At 32.8% G+C, this 16870-nt stretch overlaps 3 protein-coding genes across 3 annotated transcripts; all 3 read right to left on the reverse strand.

Moving 5' to 3' along the window:
- Nucleotides 1-2277: 2277 nt before the first annotated feature.
- Nucleotides 2278-3700, reverse strand: LOC113765607 (kirola-like). The gene is made up of 2 exons (XM_027309839.1): nucleotides 3452-3700; nucleotides 2278-2814 (listed from the first exon to the last, which is right to left on the reverse strand). The coding sequence occupies exons 1-2, from the start codon at nucleotides 3636-3638 to the stop codon at nucleotides 2549-2551; spliced, it is 453 nt and encodes a 150-aa protein (XP_027165640.1). The 5' UTR covers nucleotides 3639-3700; the 3' UTR covers nucleotides 2278-2548.
- A 5362-nt stretch (nucleotides 3701-9062) lies between these two features.
- Nucleotides 9063-10889, reverse strand: LOC113766863 (protein PLASTID MOVEMENT IMPAIRED 1-RELATED 1-like). Its single transcript, XM_027311025.1, has 2 exons — nucleotides 10779-10889; nucleotides 9063-9854 (listed from the first exon to the last, which is right to left on the reverse strand). Exon 2 carries the CDS (start codon nucleotides 9742-9744, stop codon nucleotides 9220-9222), a length of 525 nt encoding a protein of 174 aa, XP_027166826.1. The 5' UTR covers nucleotides 9745-9854; nucleotides 10779-10889; the 3' UTR covers nucleotides 9063-9219.
- A 4466-nt stretch (nucleotides 10890-15355) lies between these two features.
- On the reverse strand, nucleotides 15356-16075 carry LOC113764467 (kirola-like). Its single transcript, XM_027308376.1, has 2 exons — nucleotides 15889-16075; nucleotides 15356-15621 (listed from the first exon to the last, which is right to left on the reverse strand). The coding sequence occupies exons 1-2, from the start codon at nucleotides 16073-16075 to the stop codon at nucleotides 15356-15358; spliced, it is 453 nt and encodes a 150-aa protein (XP_027164177.1).
- Between the last annotated feature and the right edge of the window lie 795 nt (nucleotides 16076-16870).

Genomic DNA, 16870 nt, shown 5'->3' on the forward strand with positions numbered 1-16870 from the left:
ATTCTTTAACCCCAAAAAAAAAACCAAAAATAGCTCGATTTAGTCGGAGGGGCCAAAGAAGCATGTCCATAATTCATGTTTGGGCGTTGTATTGTCAGAAGAGATTTTTAATTGTCAAAAACTAAAACAATGGGCAGAGTGGTGGATTGTATCAAATTTGGATACCGTACCATTATCAAAGAAATCTTACTTGAAACACGAAATTTTATTGAGAAGATCTTAATCTAGTAGTTAAGGATGAGATTTCAGAATTTAGAAATCCCTCTTCTGTCTCTCCGTTTCTTGAATATCCCCTGCTTAAGGGGAAAAAAAAAAAAAAGCCTTCTCACGTACTGTTGAATGAAGCACAATGGTTTTAAAATTTATGTCAGTTGGCTCCATCATAATGTAAGATTTTTTCTTCAATGATATTGACATGTATCAATATCAGAGTATTTTCCTATTTTCTGCAGATGCCAACTATCGATCGTTTTTCTCTTAATTTTCCATATTTGGATCATTGTCTGAGATTTTCTTACCCAGCAGACATCAATATTGTGACCATTAAGTCCGATAAAATATTGCATGATTCTTTTTTTTTTTTCGACACAGGGTGTCCGGGCCTTCGGCCCAACTAATCCCCCGTGACTCGAAAGGAGAGGCTCATTCCTCTCGAACACATTATCCCCGAGACTCAAACCGTGGTCGTCATATCTTAAAGAGGAGCAACGAAACCACTCGAACTATCCCGGATTGGGCAAATATTGCATGATTCATGCCTTCATCAATTTGACATCAAATATATGTTAACCACTCAAATCAATTTGAATGTGACTGGAGGAAAAAATAATAATAATGCCAATTGATGTTTTCGATGCTGTTGCGATTTTTTATTGAGAATAGTTGCACACAAAATTCACCCTTGACGTGTGGACGAGCGCGTGAGGATATGGATTAAATGAGACCACAAATTTTTTTTTTGGGTCAAATTAACCAATACTCAATTTTCTTAATCCACAGGTATCTTAGAGCTAAATCCAAATTGACAATGGATTTTTCTAACCAATGCATTTAGATATTTTTTTTCAAATTTTATAAAAAAAATAGTGCTCAAACTTCTCTTAACAATGTCTAATGGGCAATCGTTACCTAAATCCACGATCATATTAGTGATGTTATGTATCACTACCATTGTAAGTTTTGACGAAAGGTTTAATATGTCAGACTAGCAATGTCAACTAGTTAAATTTTCATTTAATCCATGCTTTTGCATGTATTTTCCCTATTTAGTAATCTAGTAGAAATTAGTTTATATTTAATTAAACTATAAAAGATAAGCTAACAAAAAAAAATTTTGGATTAAAGAATATTAGGAAAAAAAACTTTTAAAATAATACTGTAACATTTTTGGTGATATGATGTATGTTAAATAAAAAGTTGGATGGAAAAATAAATAGGTAATTGAGCAATGTCATTATTATGTAGCAAAAAGAGATTTTTTTAAAACTTCACTATCCAAACAAACCCAAACTGCTATTAAAGACATGATATGCTATTTCTTGTATTAATTACTTTTGTGTTGCACAAGATAATAGGACACTATGTGAATGACTACATTGTAACCATCTATATTTTTTGAATGAAGGGTATATCTTCAATGGTTTTTTACATTTGACCAAAATTTAATGTTGATTTGCAGTAATCATATTTAACATTTTCAATTGTAATTCCCTCTTTTTGTATTACAAAGAGATTAGAATCATCTTAAGACTACAAAACCTCAGTTACAATACACTAATACCAAATATTTCATGAGGACTATGTGAAATAATTATTAAAACAAGTTGGTCTTGAGGGTAAAGTGTAAGAAGAAAGCGTTCGTATTCTTGAAGTTAATGACATGTGCATAAACTTTGCTCCTTTTAACAACACTATATATATATATATATATATATATATATATAGGCGTATTTTAGCAGAAAGAAAAATGTTTATGCATCTAGATTGGCTCATCATGTTGCATAACCTTGAATCTTTAGTTCAAATCACATAAATGATGTGTTATAGGACTAACTTTGTACCAATATGATAATGCTTGCTGACGGAAAGAGTCTTTATCATGAAACACATTGATATTTCAGATTTTGTACGTTCTTGTAAGTCGCTTCAACTATAGTTAAGTTTGATGTTGATCAAATAAACCAAAATTTTAAATTAAGAAAAAGAAGTTAATTGCACTTGTGGCTTACCAAAAAAAATAAATTGCATCTATTTCATTAAGGTAATGATAACAATTAATTACACAAATTTTAAGAGCACGGCATAGCCCAAAATATTATTACAACTCATAGGAGAAAGAAAACATACAAGTACATAAATTATTAGATCATAGTAGAACACACCATATTATTACTATTCATAGGAGCAAGCACAATAGTAATTTCAATTTTTCACTTGATGCAATAGTCTTCATCAGCTTAATTTCATTTATTCGACACACTAATATTTGTAGTGCTTGGAACTCCCAAACACATTTTCATGCCATATATGATGGCATTTAATACCCCCTTCATTTGAGATGGTGAGCCTCAATATCCTTTGTGACTTTTTGGGCTAAGTCCATCACAGAATTTGGATCAGGGACATTCTCATTTACTTTCTCATAATCCAAGGTCCATGTAACCAAGTTGCTTTGACCTTTTGTATCAACATGAAGAGTTACGAGTAACTTCTTGTATAACTGCTTCAGATCTCCTTCAGTCGTCTTGAATGTGACTGATTTCTTTTCCTCATCTATGGCCTCAATTATCACTTTTATCACTTCCTGATTTCCATCTGATAAAAGAAGATAAACCATCCAATGATTGGTAGATCAAGTGTGACACTCTAAAAGAGCAAGCAAAATTCAGTAATTATTAAGGCCAAGAAAAGGTTTGTTTGGGTTGAAGATTATAGCACTTTTTATAATATGATGTACGTCAACTAGAATATGAAGAGGGTGATTAGAAAATTTGTTTATGATGCAATAAAAATAATATTTCCAAATAACTTCCAATCCAAACATACTGCTAGCATCATGACGAATAATTCATGATAAGTAATAATCAGTCAAACCTTCCAATTTTGTCTTCCTGGTTATATAATGAGAACATTTTTAGTGTTCCACCAAGGTCATGCTTGAGCTGAAAACTTGCTCAATTGCTTTTAGGCATTATGTAACTTTTGGAGCTATTTTTATGTACAATTCAACCACAAAAAGCCACCAAAAAAGCACGAAATAGCTATGCGAATGTGGGAGCATTTAATAAAAAGGAGATGAGCCATCTTTTGTTTAGTTTCTATCAGATAGAGTCGTGAGTCATATAGTAAAGTATCTTCCTTCAATTGCATGGGGAATCATAAACAAGGAAAAAGGAGTATATTTGAAGGGAAGAAAAAGAAAAGAAGAGAAATCATGAGGAAATATAGTTACCACGAGTATAATTCCAGAAGAGGACCGATCCTACCGTTCCCCAATTACCCTTCTGCAGATCACAGCCTTGAACATGAGTAGGGCTAATGGCGGGTATATGATGTGGTTTGGAACTAAAGAGTTCATGAAACACATCTCCATCGGACTTTATCTCTATTTGTTTGACCAGCCTACCGGCGAGACTCATTTCTTCTAACTTTCGTATGCAAAGAAAGTAGAAGAATGTAAGAAAAGGGGTGAGGGAAAACTAAAATCTGAAGGGCTTTATATATTCAAATTGTGCCCGTTTTCTAAGGGGCAAAACGTCATTGTTGGGGAATGGTCAGCCACTCAGGCTTGCTTTGTTTAAGTTATCCGCGAATTATTGGTTAGGATTATTTTGCTATTTTATTTGATTTGGTTGAGTACATGATTTTTCCCATAGAAAATGGACAACCTAAATTGGAGTGATATTTGATACTAGCTCAAAAAACACATAGCATGTATTATATACTTTTTTTTTAGAAAAAAATTATATATAATTAAAGAAGATCCACTGGCAAGTTGCACCTCAATTTCATTTTTTATTGATCCCGGTGTAACATAAATTTGATGGGGGTAAATCTACAACGATTCATAATTACACGTACGTACTAATATACTATGGATGAAATTATGTAAACATTAAGTGTGATCAAGTTATTACCCTACTCAAAGAAATATTCGATTGGATGATAGGTGAGAAGGATTGTAAGTAGAAGATCCCGAATCCAAAACCTCTTGTTTGAAAAAAAAAATAAATAGTTTCCCTACTTGGGCATACCTGCCTCCACCATGCATAGGAGGAATAAAGGTCTGACTAATGAATTAATCCATGTAGCACAAAGATATGTATATCTGATACGACTACATTTTTTTTGTCCTTCTGTTTTTGTCTGGCTCTAGATTGTCTTGCAATTAATTGAAGCTTGTAGTGATAACTTGTAATGTGATTGCACAGTTATTGTAGTGCTTCATGCAAGCTTGTAGTGACAATGCAGCAACTCCTAATTTGTATTAGGAAATAATGAGAGTTGCTGCATTGTAGATGAAAACTTCTACAGTAAAATTTTTTCATATATACTATTGTAGTAAAATATTTCAGAAATACCTCTAAAAATAGCTAATCCGAATGAAACCTTTGTGTATTGGATTACTTAGAAAAATCCAGATTTATGTACATCAATTTTCTTTCATTAATATGAACATAAGACAACATTAAATACCCGGTATTTTTTAACCCAAAGAAAAAAAATCTCCGTTCAGTAGGAGGGGCCATAGAAGCTATCCATGATTCATGTTTGGGCGTTGTACTCTCAGAAGTAGTTTAATTGTCAAAAAATCAAAACAATGGACAGAGTAGTGGATTGTATCAAATTTGGGTACCGTATCATTATCACAAAATCTTACTTGAAACACGAAATCTTAGCCAGGAGATTTTAGTTTAGTGATTAGTGTTGAAATCGCATGACATAGAGGTAATGGGTTTTAATCCTCCCTTTTTCTTAATCCATCCCTTCCCTGCTTAAAAAACAAAAGCATCATAGTCTCACATAGATATTATATATTGCGCTACATCACAACATGGAAACAAAAAATTGGATGAAGCACAATGGTTTTGAAATTTATGTCAATTGGCTCCATCATAACGTAAAATTTTCATCCTACGATGATATTGGCATGTATCAATATCAGAGCATTTTTCCAGCGTCCTTGCAACTATTGATACCTGAAGACTTGTCACCAAGGACAAAAATTTGGGTAGACCTGGTCTTTATAGAACTAGTAGTCCAAATTTTGTCACATTTTTAATACTTGAATTAGTGAGATGGTGTGGCCAATTTTGAACTACCAGATTTATATAGATCAAGTCTACCCAAGTGTTTGTCTTCACGAAGACAAGCTATCAAATATCGACCTTTTTTTCTTTTAATTTGTCATACTTGGGTCACTGTCTAAGATTGTCTTAGCGATCAAAAATCATTATTGAGACCATTAAGTCCCATAAAATATCACATGATTGATGCTTCATCAATTTGACATTAGATATATGTTGTGACTAAATAAAAAAAAATAATGCCAATTGATGTTTAATATGAGTATTTTCAAGATGCTGCTGCAATTCGTGTTTGAGAATAATTGCACAGAACGTGTGGACTAGCGCGTGAGGATATGGATAAAATGAGACCACTATTTTTTTGTCAAACCAATACTCTAATGTCTTGATCCACAGGTATATATATATGTCTTAGAGATAAATCCAAATGACAAATTAGGATATGGGTCGACCCGGCCAGTAGTTAGGGTTTTGAAGACAAGTTGCTTTGGCTGGAAAATAAAAGCTCACAGTATTGTGTCAATAGCAAATTGTAGACTAGGAAAAAAAAATAATGAGAGTTGGTACATTGTAGATAAAAAGGTTTCTCTATTGGGTTACTTGGAAAATTCCAGATTTATTTACATCAATTTTCCTTTATTAGAATGAACATATGTTAGAAAACCAAAACAATGGGCAGAGTAGTGGATTGGATCAAATTTGGATGCTGAATCATTATCACAGAAATCTTATTTAAAACATGAAATCTTATCGATGAGGTGTTAGTCTAGTGATTAAGGTTAAAATTTCTCAAAACACGAAATCTTACTAAAGATGTATTAATCTAGTGATTAACGTCGAAATTTCATAACGAAAGGATGTGGCTCTAATCCTTTTTCCCCCTCTCTATGTTTTAACTGCCACCCCTCTCTTACTTTTAAAAAAAAAAAAAAGCGTTCACTGCTCATACAGTATATTATATATTGCGCTACGTCACAACATGGAACAAAAAATCAGATGAATCACAATTTTGTGATGTGATGTATGGATTGGGTTTGTTTGGATTGGAGGTTATATGAAATATTTATTTGAGATAATTATTTTAATACTTTTTGTGATGTGATGTATGTGAAATAAAAATATGATTGAAAAATGTGTGTATGATGCAAATAAAACAAAATTTGAAATTTTTTTTTTAAAACCATGTAATCCAAACAAACCCAATGGTTTTAAAATTTAGGTCAATTGGCTCCATCATAATGTAAGATTTTTTCTTCAATGATATTGACATGTATAAATATCAGAGTATTTTCCTATTTTCTACTCTTATCGACGCGTAGGGATTTGTGACCAAAGTAGCTGTCGATCATCAATCATTTTTTTTTCTTAATTTGTCATATTCGGATCATTGTCTGAGATTTTCTTACGCGACAGAAATCAATATTGTGACCATTCAGTCAGACAAAATATCACATGATTCATGGCTTCATCAATTTGACATCAAACATACGTTAACCATTCAAATCAATTTGAATGTGACTGGAGAAAAAAAAATAATGCCAATTGATGTTTATGATGCTGTTGCAATTTCTGTTTGAGAATAATGCACACAAAGTTCGCCCCTGATGGTCTGGACTAGTGCGTGAGGATATGGATCAAAATTTAAATGAGACCACTATTTTTTTTTTTCGGTCAAATTAACCAATGCTCTAATTTATTAATCCATAGGTATCTTAGAGTTCTAAATTGCCAAATTGACAAAGGATTTTTCTAACCAATGCATTTAGATATATTTTTTCAAATTTTATAAAAATTAAACCCAGACTTCTCTTAACAAATGTCCAATGCATTTAGATTTTTTTTTTCAAATTTCATAAAATTAAAGTCTCTGACTTCTCTTAACAAATGTCCATTATGCACTCGTTAACTAAATTCTCTTAACCCAGACTATCGTTGTAAGTTTTGATGAAAGATTTAATATGTCACACTAGCAATGTCAACTAGTTAAAATTTCATTTCATCCATGCTTTTGAATGTATTTTCCTTTTTTACATAATTCTAGTAGAAATTAGTTTATATTTAATTAAATTATAATAGATGAGCTAACAAGAAAATTTTTTGATTAAAAATGTTTGAAAAAAAATTTTAAAATAATATTCTAATGCTTTTAGTGATATGATGTATATTAGATAGAAAGTTGGATGGAAAAATAAACAATTGAGAAACGTCATTGTAATGTAGCAAAAAAAAATTAACTTCATTATCAAAACAGACCCAAAGTGCTATTAAAGACATGGTATGCTTTTTTCATACTAATTAATTTTTTGTTGCACAAGATAATAGGACACTATGTGAATGACTACGTTGTAATTAACCATCTATTTTTTTTTTTTTTTAATGAAGGATATAGCTTCAACGGTTTTTAACATATATAAAGTGAATTGGCCTATTTTAGTAGAAAGAAAAAATGTGTATCCATCATGATAAATAATCTTGTATCTTTATGTCAAATCACAGAAATCAGTGTTATAGGAACTAACACTGTACCAATATAATATTACTTTGCTGACTGAAAGAGTTTTTTTTTTTTTTTAATCATGAAACACATTGACATTTCAGATTTTGGACGTTCTTGTAAGTCGCTTCAACTATGGTTAAGTTTGATGTTGATCTAATAAACCGAACCTTTAAATTAAGAAAAGAAGTTAAATGCACTTGTGGCTTACCCAAAAAAGAAAAAAAAATGCACCCATGATAGGAATAGCGGCATAAAGTTCTCAATTAATATAATGTCATGTATGAATTCATTAAGCTACTGATAATAATTTATTACACAAATTTTAAGAGCACAGCAAAGCCCAAAAATATTATTACAACTCATAGGAGAAAGAAAACATTTAAGTACATAAATTATTATTATTACGATTCATAGGAGCAAGCACAAAAGTAATTTCAATCCATTTTCCACTTGGTACAATAGTCTTCATCAGCTTAATTTCATTTGTTCGATCAACACACTGATTTTAGTGCTTGGAGCTCCCAAACACATTTTCATGCCATATATGATGATTTAATGCCCCTTCATTCGAGATGGTGCTTTGAGGGCAAAGTCCGTCGCTATATTTGGACCAGGGACACCATCGTTTAGTTTCCCATATTCAAAGGTCCATGCAACCAAGCTGCTTTGACCTGTGGCATCAACATGAAGTGTTAGGGATCCCGGCTTCACAGTTTGTGTTTCGTATAATTTCGCACAAGTTGATCTCTGGTGTTAATTAATAGGATTTTGGTATAAATCAGGTCCGATTTGATGTAAATCAGGTGCAGTTTAGTATATGATGATTTGTTATTATTTGGTGAAAATCAGGTACAGTTTGATATAAGTTGATTATTATCATGTTGGTGTAACTTGAGAGCAATTTAGGGTCCGTTTGGTTGGACAGAGGAAAATATTTTTCATCGAAGTCATTTTCCTGGAAAATCACTTCCTTCTTCATAATTTTCCAGTGTTTGGTTATTTAGTGAAAATATTTTCCAAATTCCTTTTTTCATAATTTTCTAGTGTTTGGTTTGTCAGTGAAAATATTTTTTGACTTCCTTTTTTAATATTTGTTGATATGTTGCAAATGTTTTTCTATTCTCAAAACATTCATCTCATTATAAGTGTTTTTTAGCTTCTATCCATTATAATCATATTATCATTTTTATAAAATATTTATTCAAATTACACCATGAATTCTTAAATGGATTCAATACAAATCATTGCGTAAGAAAATGGATGATTTTGATTGGACATGGGAAAAGGATGCTTGCTTGTCCTATTCATACCACTAGAAAGTAACCATCGAGACGCAGATTGTAGCTGTCTAGGATCAATTAACATGCCCCTACCATTTGGCTCAACATTAAAACCTGCGACATGGACACCGAGATTTTAAATAGACAGATGAATGGTCAATGGTGCATTGATGCACTTATGATTTTCTTCAGCACTGGTTCCTTCCATAGCAAATTCTTCATTCAGATCATCCTTTTCGTTGCTCAAATCCGTTTCTCTATTTGTGCTGTGCATTTCGCCATGCACAGGAATACAAATTCTTTCAACTTGAGCCAGAGCAAGCATTGATGATCCAACCATTTCAAAGTCACGAAAAGGATCTCTGAGCTGCAACCTAAGAGCTAATGTGAAGTTGTTACTGAACAAATGACTGTTACTACCTGATAATTTAACTCGTAGACCATTTCTAGTCATCTGTAAACCACCTAAATTGAAAAGATCAGCATGATAAGCTGCTAAGATTTTCAACATCTTTCCATCAACTTCATTCTCATAATCAATATCTACTGCATCTAACCTGAACCGTTCATCCAATGAGATAGAGAGTTTGATTAACTCAGCAATACCATCATCCCCTTTGACATCCAAAAGTTGCAATGGAGCGGATCCCAAAGATCCCATAACCCCACCTAGTTTAACATTCTGGCTTACGGAGGTCCAATTCTTAGTAAACTGGGGCCTAATGCTTGAAGGTGCTTCTGCATCTGACTAGCCACGTTGAATCCTCAACCCTTCAATGGAGAGAGCTTCAAAATTAGCCATTGCTAATGGAACAAGATCTTCCAAAGACACATAATCTGAATGTACGTTATCTGTTATTGGAGCATTCTGACTGTGATCTATTACTTTTTGTGAATCTTTAAAGGGAGCTTACTATTATGTCAGAAGAAATTAACGATGCAAGAAAATCCCTATCGCTTGAAGTAAGGTTCCAAAATAATTGAACAGGCAACTGTAACATCAGAGCTTCATTATCTTTTCCATAGCTACCAACATTTTCAGTCTTTCTAACAAACCAGAAGTGTCTTCATTTTCCCTTCTTTTTTTTTTCCCGTTTTCCATCTTTCTAATGTTGTATGCTTGATACAGGGTTCTAGAAAATCCCAGCAAAACTAATGCAACAATAAATGCCATAAACAAATAGAAATCTGTAATAACAATCCTGCTCAATTATTCACTATCCTTTCCTTTTTTGAGTTTTCTTGGTCCAAAATTACCAGTAATAACTTGTACAGTACTATCAGAGCTTCATCAAGCTCTGTACAATCTCCAAGAAATGAACACAAGCAAACGCAATGTGTGATTGTGTGTGTGTAGCAAAAATTATCTTAATGGGATACAAAAGTCATCAAAGAAAGAAACTTTTTCTGCAATTCCTTAAGGGAACAAAGCAGGTTCTCAAAAAAAATCAACAATAAAACCTACTATGCATAAATTAAGAAAACTGCCCCACTCAAAACTAGAAATTCCAGTAAAAATACTACTAACGATCAATAAGCAAGCAATAAGTTTGACTCGCCAGGACAATGAATTGCTGTATGATCCAACCATTCAAGAAAGTAGGAAAAGAAATAATAGAAAATGATGAAGAGCTTCAGCCCAAGACCTGTAAGAAGAAGGATTAAGAGAATAACCCAGTTGAAAGAGTAGCCTACCTCTGGAAGTGGGTCTTCGCCGGAGCTGGAGGCGCTGCCGGCGAAGAAGGATTGGTTTGCCGATAAGTCTTCAATCGATGGTCTTCAATCGTTGAGAATGGGCATCTACCGAAGTGCAAGAATGCCTTTAGGCCGTGATTTTAAGAAGAGGCCGTGCTTTTAAGAAAGGAAAATAACTTCAGAATAATAGGTAAGGACGTTATTTTCCTTCCCTCGGTGGAAGTTATTTTGCGCCAGAAATCATTTTCCCAAATTAGATTGTGTCCAAACACTGAAAAATTAGGAAAACATTTTCTGGAAAATATTTTTCGTCCAACCAAACAGACCTTAGCGTAGGTCGAGACTCGAGAGTAAATTATCAATCTACGCCAACTTTTGCGAAACGAAACTTGTAAGGCGCCATTTCCAAAGTGTTAATTAAAAGGAACTTCTAGTGGAACTCCATCAGATCTCCTTCAATCATCTTGAATGTGACTTCTTTTCCTTATCTATGGCCTCTTTTATCACTCTGACCGCTTCCTATTTTCCATCTGATAAAAGAAATAAAGCATCAATGATTTGTAGATCAAGTGTGACACTCTAAAAGAACAAGCAAAATTCAGTAGTTATTAAGGCCAATAAAAAGTCTGTTTGAAGATTATTTTTTAAAAAAATTAAAAATTATAATGTAGAACTTTTCATAATGTGATGTATGTGAGATAAAAAATAGTTAAAATAATAAAATGCTGATTAAAAAAATTGTTTATGATGCAATAAAAATAATATTTCCAAATAAATTCCAATCCAAACACACTCCAAGCATCATGACAAGTGATTCACGATAAGTAACAAACCTGTCAAACCTTCCAATTTTGTCTTCTTGATTACATAATGAGAACAATCTTAGTGTTGCACCAAGGTCATGTTTGAGCTGAAAACTTGCTCAATTGTTTTTGGGCAATGTCAACTTTTGAAGCTATTTGATGGACAATTCAACATTAAGAAACCACTTTTTCTACAAAAAGAAAAAGAGAAAAAAAAACCTACAAAAGGCCACTAAAGGTACAAAATAGTTATGCAAATGTGGGAATAGTTGAAAAAAAAAAAAGATGAGTCATCTTTTGTTTAGTTTCTATCACATGGAGTCATGATTCATATAGAAAAGTATCTTCCTTCAATGTATATTTGCATGCAGAATCATAAACAAGAAAAATGGGGAATATTTGAAGGGGAGAAAACAAAAAGAAGAGAAACTATGAGGAAGTTCAGTTACCAGGAGTACAATTCCAGAAGATGACCGATCCTATCGTTCCTCAATCATCCTCATGCAAATCACAGCCTTGTACATTAGTAGGCTAACGGCTAGTATGTGATGTGGTCTTTAACTAAAGAGTTCATGAAACACATCTCCATCGGACTTTATGTCGAGTTGTTTAACCAACTCACCAGCAAGACTTAACTTTTGCTGGCGAAGAAAATAGGAGAATGTAAGAAAAGGGGTGAGGGGAAACTAAAATCTAAATAGCTTTACATATTTAAACTTTATCCCTTTTCCGAAAGGCCAAAACGCCATTGCTGGGGAAGGGTTAGCCAGTCAGCTCTGCTTGCCTTGTTTAAGATATCCTTGAATTATTGGCTAGGATTATTTTGCTATTTTATTTGATTTGGTTGATACGAAGATGTATAAATGTTGATAGCAAAAAACAAAAAAAAAAAAAAAAAACACTCTGGTGCAGTTGCATTTGTCTACTCTCGGAGTATTGTACCTTTGATAATCATGCGTTGCACAAAGCCAAAAATAGTCATTTATTCTTTTTTTGGTACAAAAGATATAATGCATTAAATAGTAATAAAAGAGTTAAGTAGCATTTACAATGCGGGGCAAACAAAAACTCCTACAGTCCTCTTCTGACAACCTACCAATAGCTGTGGGTTTACAAGACAAGCAAGTGAACTCTTGGCTGGCTGTTGTTTCCATTTTTGCCAAAAAATCTGTGCATCTGTTAGCTTCTCTGTAGATGTGCCTAATATGTGTTTGCTCGAAGCTCTACAAGGCGGTCCTGCAATCAACGATGATAGGGGAAAATTCATGAGTGTCAAAATTTTGAGTGTTTAAATTTTGAGTGTTTAGGATGTCCACTACAACTTTTGCATCCAACTCAATGACCAAATGCGAAATATTAAGAGATTTAGCTAGGCAGAGCCCGTCCCTTAATGCCCATAATTCAGCAACAATGTTGGTAGCAGTTCCCAGGCTCCCGTAGGATCTTCCCAGCCATTCTCCCATGTGATTCCTAATTAGGCCACCTGCTCCTGCTTTCCCTAGGTTCCCCAAGGATGATCCATCAATGTTGATTTTGAAGAATCCCTGTGGAGGAGCCTCCTAATGAATATTGATCTGCTGCTTCCTTCTAATGGAGGGGACCATTGCTGGCCCCAGATATAGAAATTCTAATAGGCCACCTGGACCATTTTTTCTTTGTCACCATCCTTTTAATCCCACTCTTTAGTTTAATCTGTTGGTGTTTTATTCCACCCATTTTAGTTTAATCTTTTTTAAAGTTTTATTCTTTCTCTTGTGTGTATGTTGAACTCCTTTTTTTTCATCTTTTCATTTGAATTTTTCTTTTTGTTGTTTTCAATATATGCTGAATTGAAAGTTTCTTTCTTGATTTGCAATTTTTTTGTTCGTTTGATTTTTCTCTGTTTCTTTGTTTTTATAGTATGAAAAAATTGTCTATCAAATATGAAATTTTGCTTTCTTTTTTAATATTTTTTCATGTGACCAAGAAATTTTTTTAGGGGATTTAAAAGTTTTTCTTTGATTTTTGGGAAGAGATTACTTTAAATTTAATGTGAACAAAGATTGTTTTAAATCATTTGTTTAGGTGATGATGGTGAAATTAGAGGACTTGGGATCTAGTGATATTTCTATGTGCAGGAACACCATGGAGAATGGAGATCATGATTTTTTGAGAATTTTTAAAATTTGAAAATAAATAAAAAGTAGTGAACCAGTGACCCGCCTAGTTGAACCAAAAAAGCTGGGAACCGATGGCTCAGTCTGGTCAGTCATCGGTTCGAGTTTAAAAACACTAACTACAACTTATGCACGTGTCTTTTTTTATAATCTTAATTAAAATTAAGTTTTATTAAGATTTGCAAAAAATTAAGATTTATTGAGATTTAGTAGGTCAAAATACATTTTGTAAAATCTTCTTTGCTCTTTCCAAAGGAAAAAGAAAAAATGGAAAAAAGGAGTGGTGAATTTGTGAATTTTATCAGTTGATTTTAACTTTTTAGTTTTGATAGCTGGTTTTAATTGTAAAACTAATAGTGACACTTTAATCTAAATCATGAGGGGGTTATGTATAGGTTTTTAAACTATAAGGAGATTATACGATAAAGAATCAAACCATAAGAGGGTAAAATACACATAGCTCGAGCCTTAATTGGGCTTAAACCTAATAAAGTCCAAATTCAATTCATATTTAATTCAAACCTCTTCAAACTCTGCCGACTCTATTAAACACAAGTCTTAGTGGGTCTTTTTTTTTTTTTTTTAGGCCAAGTAAGCCAGACTCGAGCTGGTTTGACTCCACTAACAATCTTACCAAATATTTAAATTACAGAAAAGTACACAGTGGTTTTACTTATCTCAGTGTATACATAAATCCTAATTAACTACATAATTAACTATCAAAAACTATTAAGCAAAATAAGATGACATTAAATTAAGACACAAAAAAAGCAACAACTATTATACAAAGTTTGATGAATCTATCACCAACTAGTCAAATAAATAAATAAAACTTGAATTTTAAGTTGTAGTAAATTTAACGTTCAAAAATATGATATTAGTTTTGGATTTGGTTAAGAGTTGAAACTAGTTGTCATAACTTCAAAATTCAATATATGTATTTATGGAATCAACCTGATATTTGATACTAATTTAAAAAACACATAGCATGTAGAAAGAAGATCCGTTGGCCCGTTGCACATGAATTTCTTTTTTTATTGACCCCAATATAACCTAATTTTGACGGGAAATGAATGGTTTATAAGCTTGGATCTAAAAGCTACTAAACAACTTAAATTAACCATTTTGGATTCGTAGATTTTACCCAAAAATTGCTTGGTCAGCCCTTGAAAAAGTAAGTAAACCAGAAAAAAAAAACCTTGTATCTTTCTCTTGCACCTGTGGCCACAAAAAAAAAAAAAGAAAAAAAAACTTTGGTAGAGATTGAGGCATAAGGTTCTTGATATACGTTATGTATATATCTACTAAGCCACCAATAACAATTAGTAATTAAACTATAGGACCGCAGCAAAACATATAATGTTATCAAAATTCATAAGAGCAAGCACAATATTAATTACATAAATTATAAAACCGTAGCAACACACATAAAACTATTGCACACACAACAATAATTTCAGTTTTTTACTTTGTACAACAATCTTCATCAAGCTTAATTTCATTTTTTCGACACACTAATTTTAAAGCTGGGGACTCCCAAATACATATTTACATGCCATATATGATGAAATATTAATATACCCCATCATTTAAAGTGACATTAAGGGTTAATACCCCTTCATTTGAGCTGGTGAGTCTCAATATCCTTAGTGATATTAAGGGCTAACTCCATCAAAGTATTTGGGTCAGGGACATTCTCACTTCGTTTCTCATACTCGATGGTCCATGCAACCAAGCAGCTTTGACCCAGAGCCTCAACATGAACAGTTGCGATGAAGGTCTTGTAAAACTCCATTAGATCTCCTTCAATCATTTTGAACGTGATTGATTTCTTCGCCTCATCTATGGCTTCAATTACCACTTTGGCCACTTTCTCTTTCCCATCTGAGAGGAAAAAAAAGGAATTGAATGAATGGTAAACTTCGTGTGACACCCCAAAGAAAAATAAATTTTCCCAGTGGCATCACGACTACCAAAAGATTCAAGACCTGTAACCTCTACTCACACCTTGCAATTTTAACGATTGATTACATGATAACAACAATCTTAGTGTTGCACCAATGTCATGTTTGAGCTGAAAACTTGTTTAATGTTTTTCGAGAAAAGAAAATATTTGAAGGGAATAAAAGAAAAGAGGGGAAATTCAATTACCATGAGTAAAGTTCCAGAAAGTGACAGATCCTACGGTTCCCCAATCACCACCATGCAGATCGCAGCCTTGAACATTACTAGGGCTCATGGTGGATATATCATGTGGTCTGTACCTAAAAATTTCATGAAACACATCTCCATCGGACTTTATCTCGATTTGGTTAACCAGCTTTCCAGCAAGACTCATTTCTTCTGGCTTTTGCTGGCCAAGAAAACAGGACAGTGAAAGAAAAGGGGTGAGGGAAAAACTATAATCCAAAGGGCTTTTTAATAGTTTTGAGTTGTGTGAGTTATCTAAATGCCAAAAAGTCATTGTGTTGCGGACCAGCTGTGTTTGTTTAGCTCAACTACTTAACTTTTCCTTGAATTATTTTGCTATTTTATTGGATTTGGTGGAGTACATGATTTTTCTAAGAAAAAAAGGGACAACAATCACAGTGAAGCAATGATATGGGGTGGTCAAGGTAAAGATTTTCTCACAAAAAAATCAATTACGAATATCATTACGTATAAATGTTTGACAGTAAAAAAAAAAAAAAATTTTTTGGTGCATTTGCATTTGTCTACTTCTTAGAGTATTGTACCCTTGAAAATTTGATGAGGATTTTTTGCGTTATATATCACAGAAATCAGTTTCATGCATGTAAGAGTATTTGATCCGAACGGTTAAAATTTCAGCATGACAACACGAAGGCACAAAATATAAAGTGTTCGTTTTATTTATGTTAGATAAAGATTCTTGTAACAGCTGATACATTGGTTACAGAATCAATAACAGATCAAAACAGTACAATAATCAAACATAAAATTAATTATAATCACTTGTAATCAGTACAATATGCAAATGTAATATATCACCTTAACTATTTAAATCGATATAAACAGAATAGAGCTTATAATTGCTTAATATTTAAAAGCAATACCAACTAAACAAAATAACCAGTATGCTCTTATATATATTTTTTACTATTCATAGTTAATT

The sequence above is a fragment of the Coffea eugenioides genome, chromosome 3, assembly GCF_003713205.1.
Source record: "Coffea eugenioides isolate CCC68of chromosome 3, Ceug_1.0, whole genome shotgun sequence".
Classification (NCBI taxonomy): domain Eukaryota; kingdom Viridiplantae; phylum Streptophyta; class Magnoliopsida; order Gentianales; family Rubiaceae; genus Coffea; species Coffea eugenioides.

Coding starts and splice junctions, on each gene's coding strand:
- LOC113765607 (XM_027309839.1), bottom strand. CDS start 3,638: ATGAGTCTCGCCGGTAGGCTGGTCAAACAAATAGAGATAAAGTCCGAT. Junction 2,815..3,451: donor CTTCTGGAATTATACTCGTG/GTAACTATATTT, acceptor TTCTTTTATCAG/ATGGAAATCAGGAAGTGATA.
- LOC113766863 (XM_027311025.1), bottom strand. CDS start 9,744: ATGGGATCTTTGGGATCCGCTCCATTGCAACTTTTGGATGTCAAAGGG.
- LOC113764467 (XM_027308376.1), bottom strand. CDS start 16,075: ATGAGTCTTGCTGGAAAGCTGGTTAACCAAATCGAGATAAAGTCCGAT. Junction 15,622..15,888: donor TTTCTGGAACTTTACTCATG/GTAATTGAATTT, acceptor TTTTCCTCTCAG/ATGGGAAAGAGAAAGTGGCC.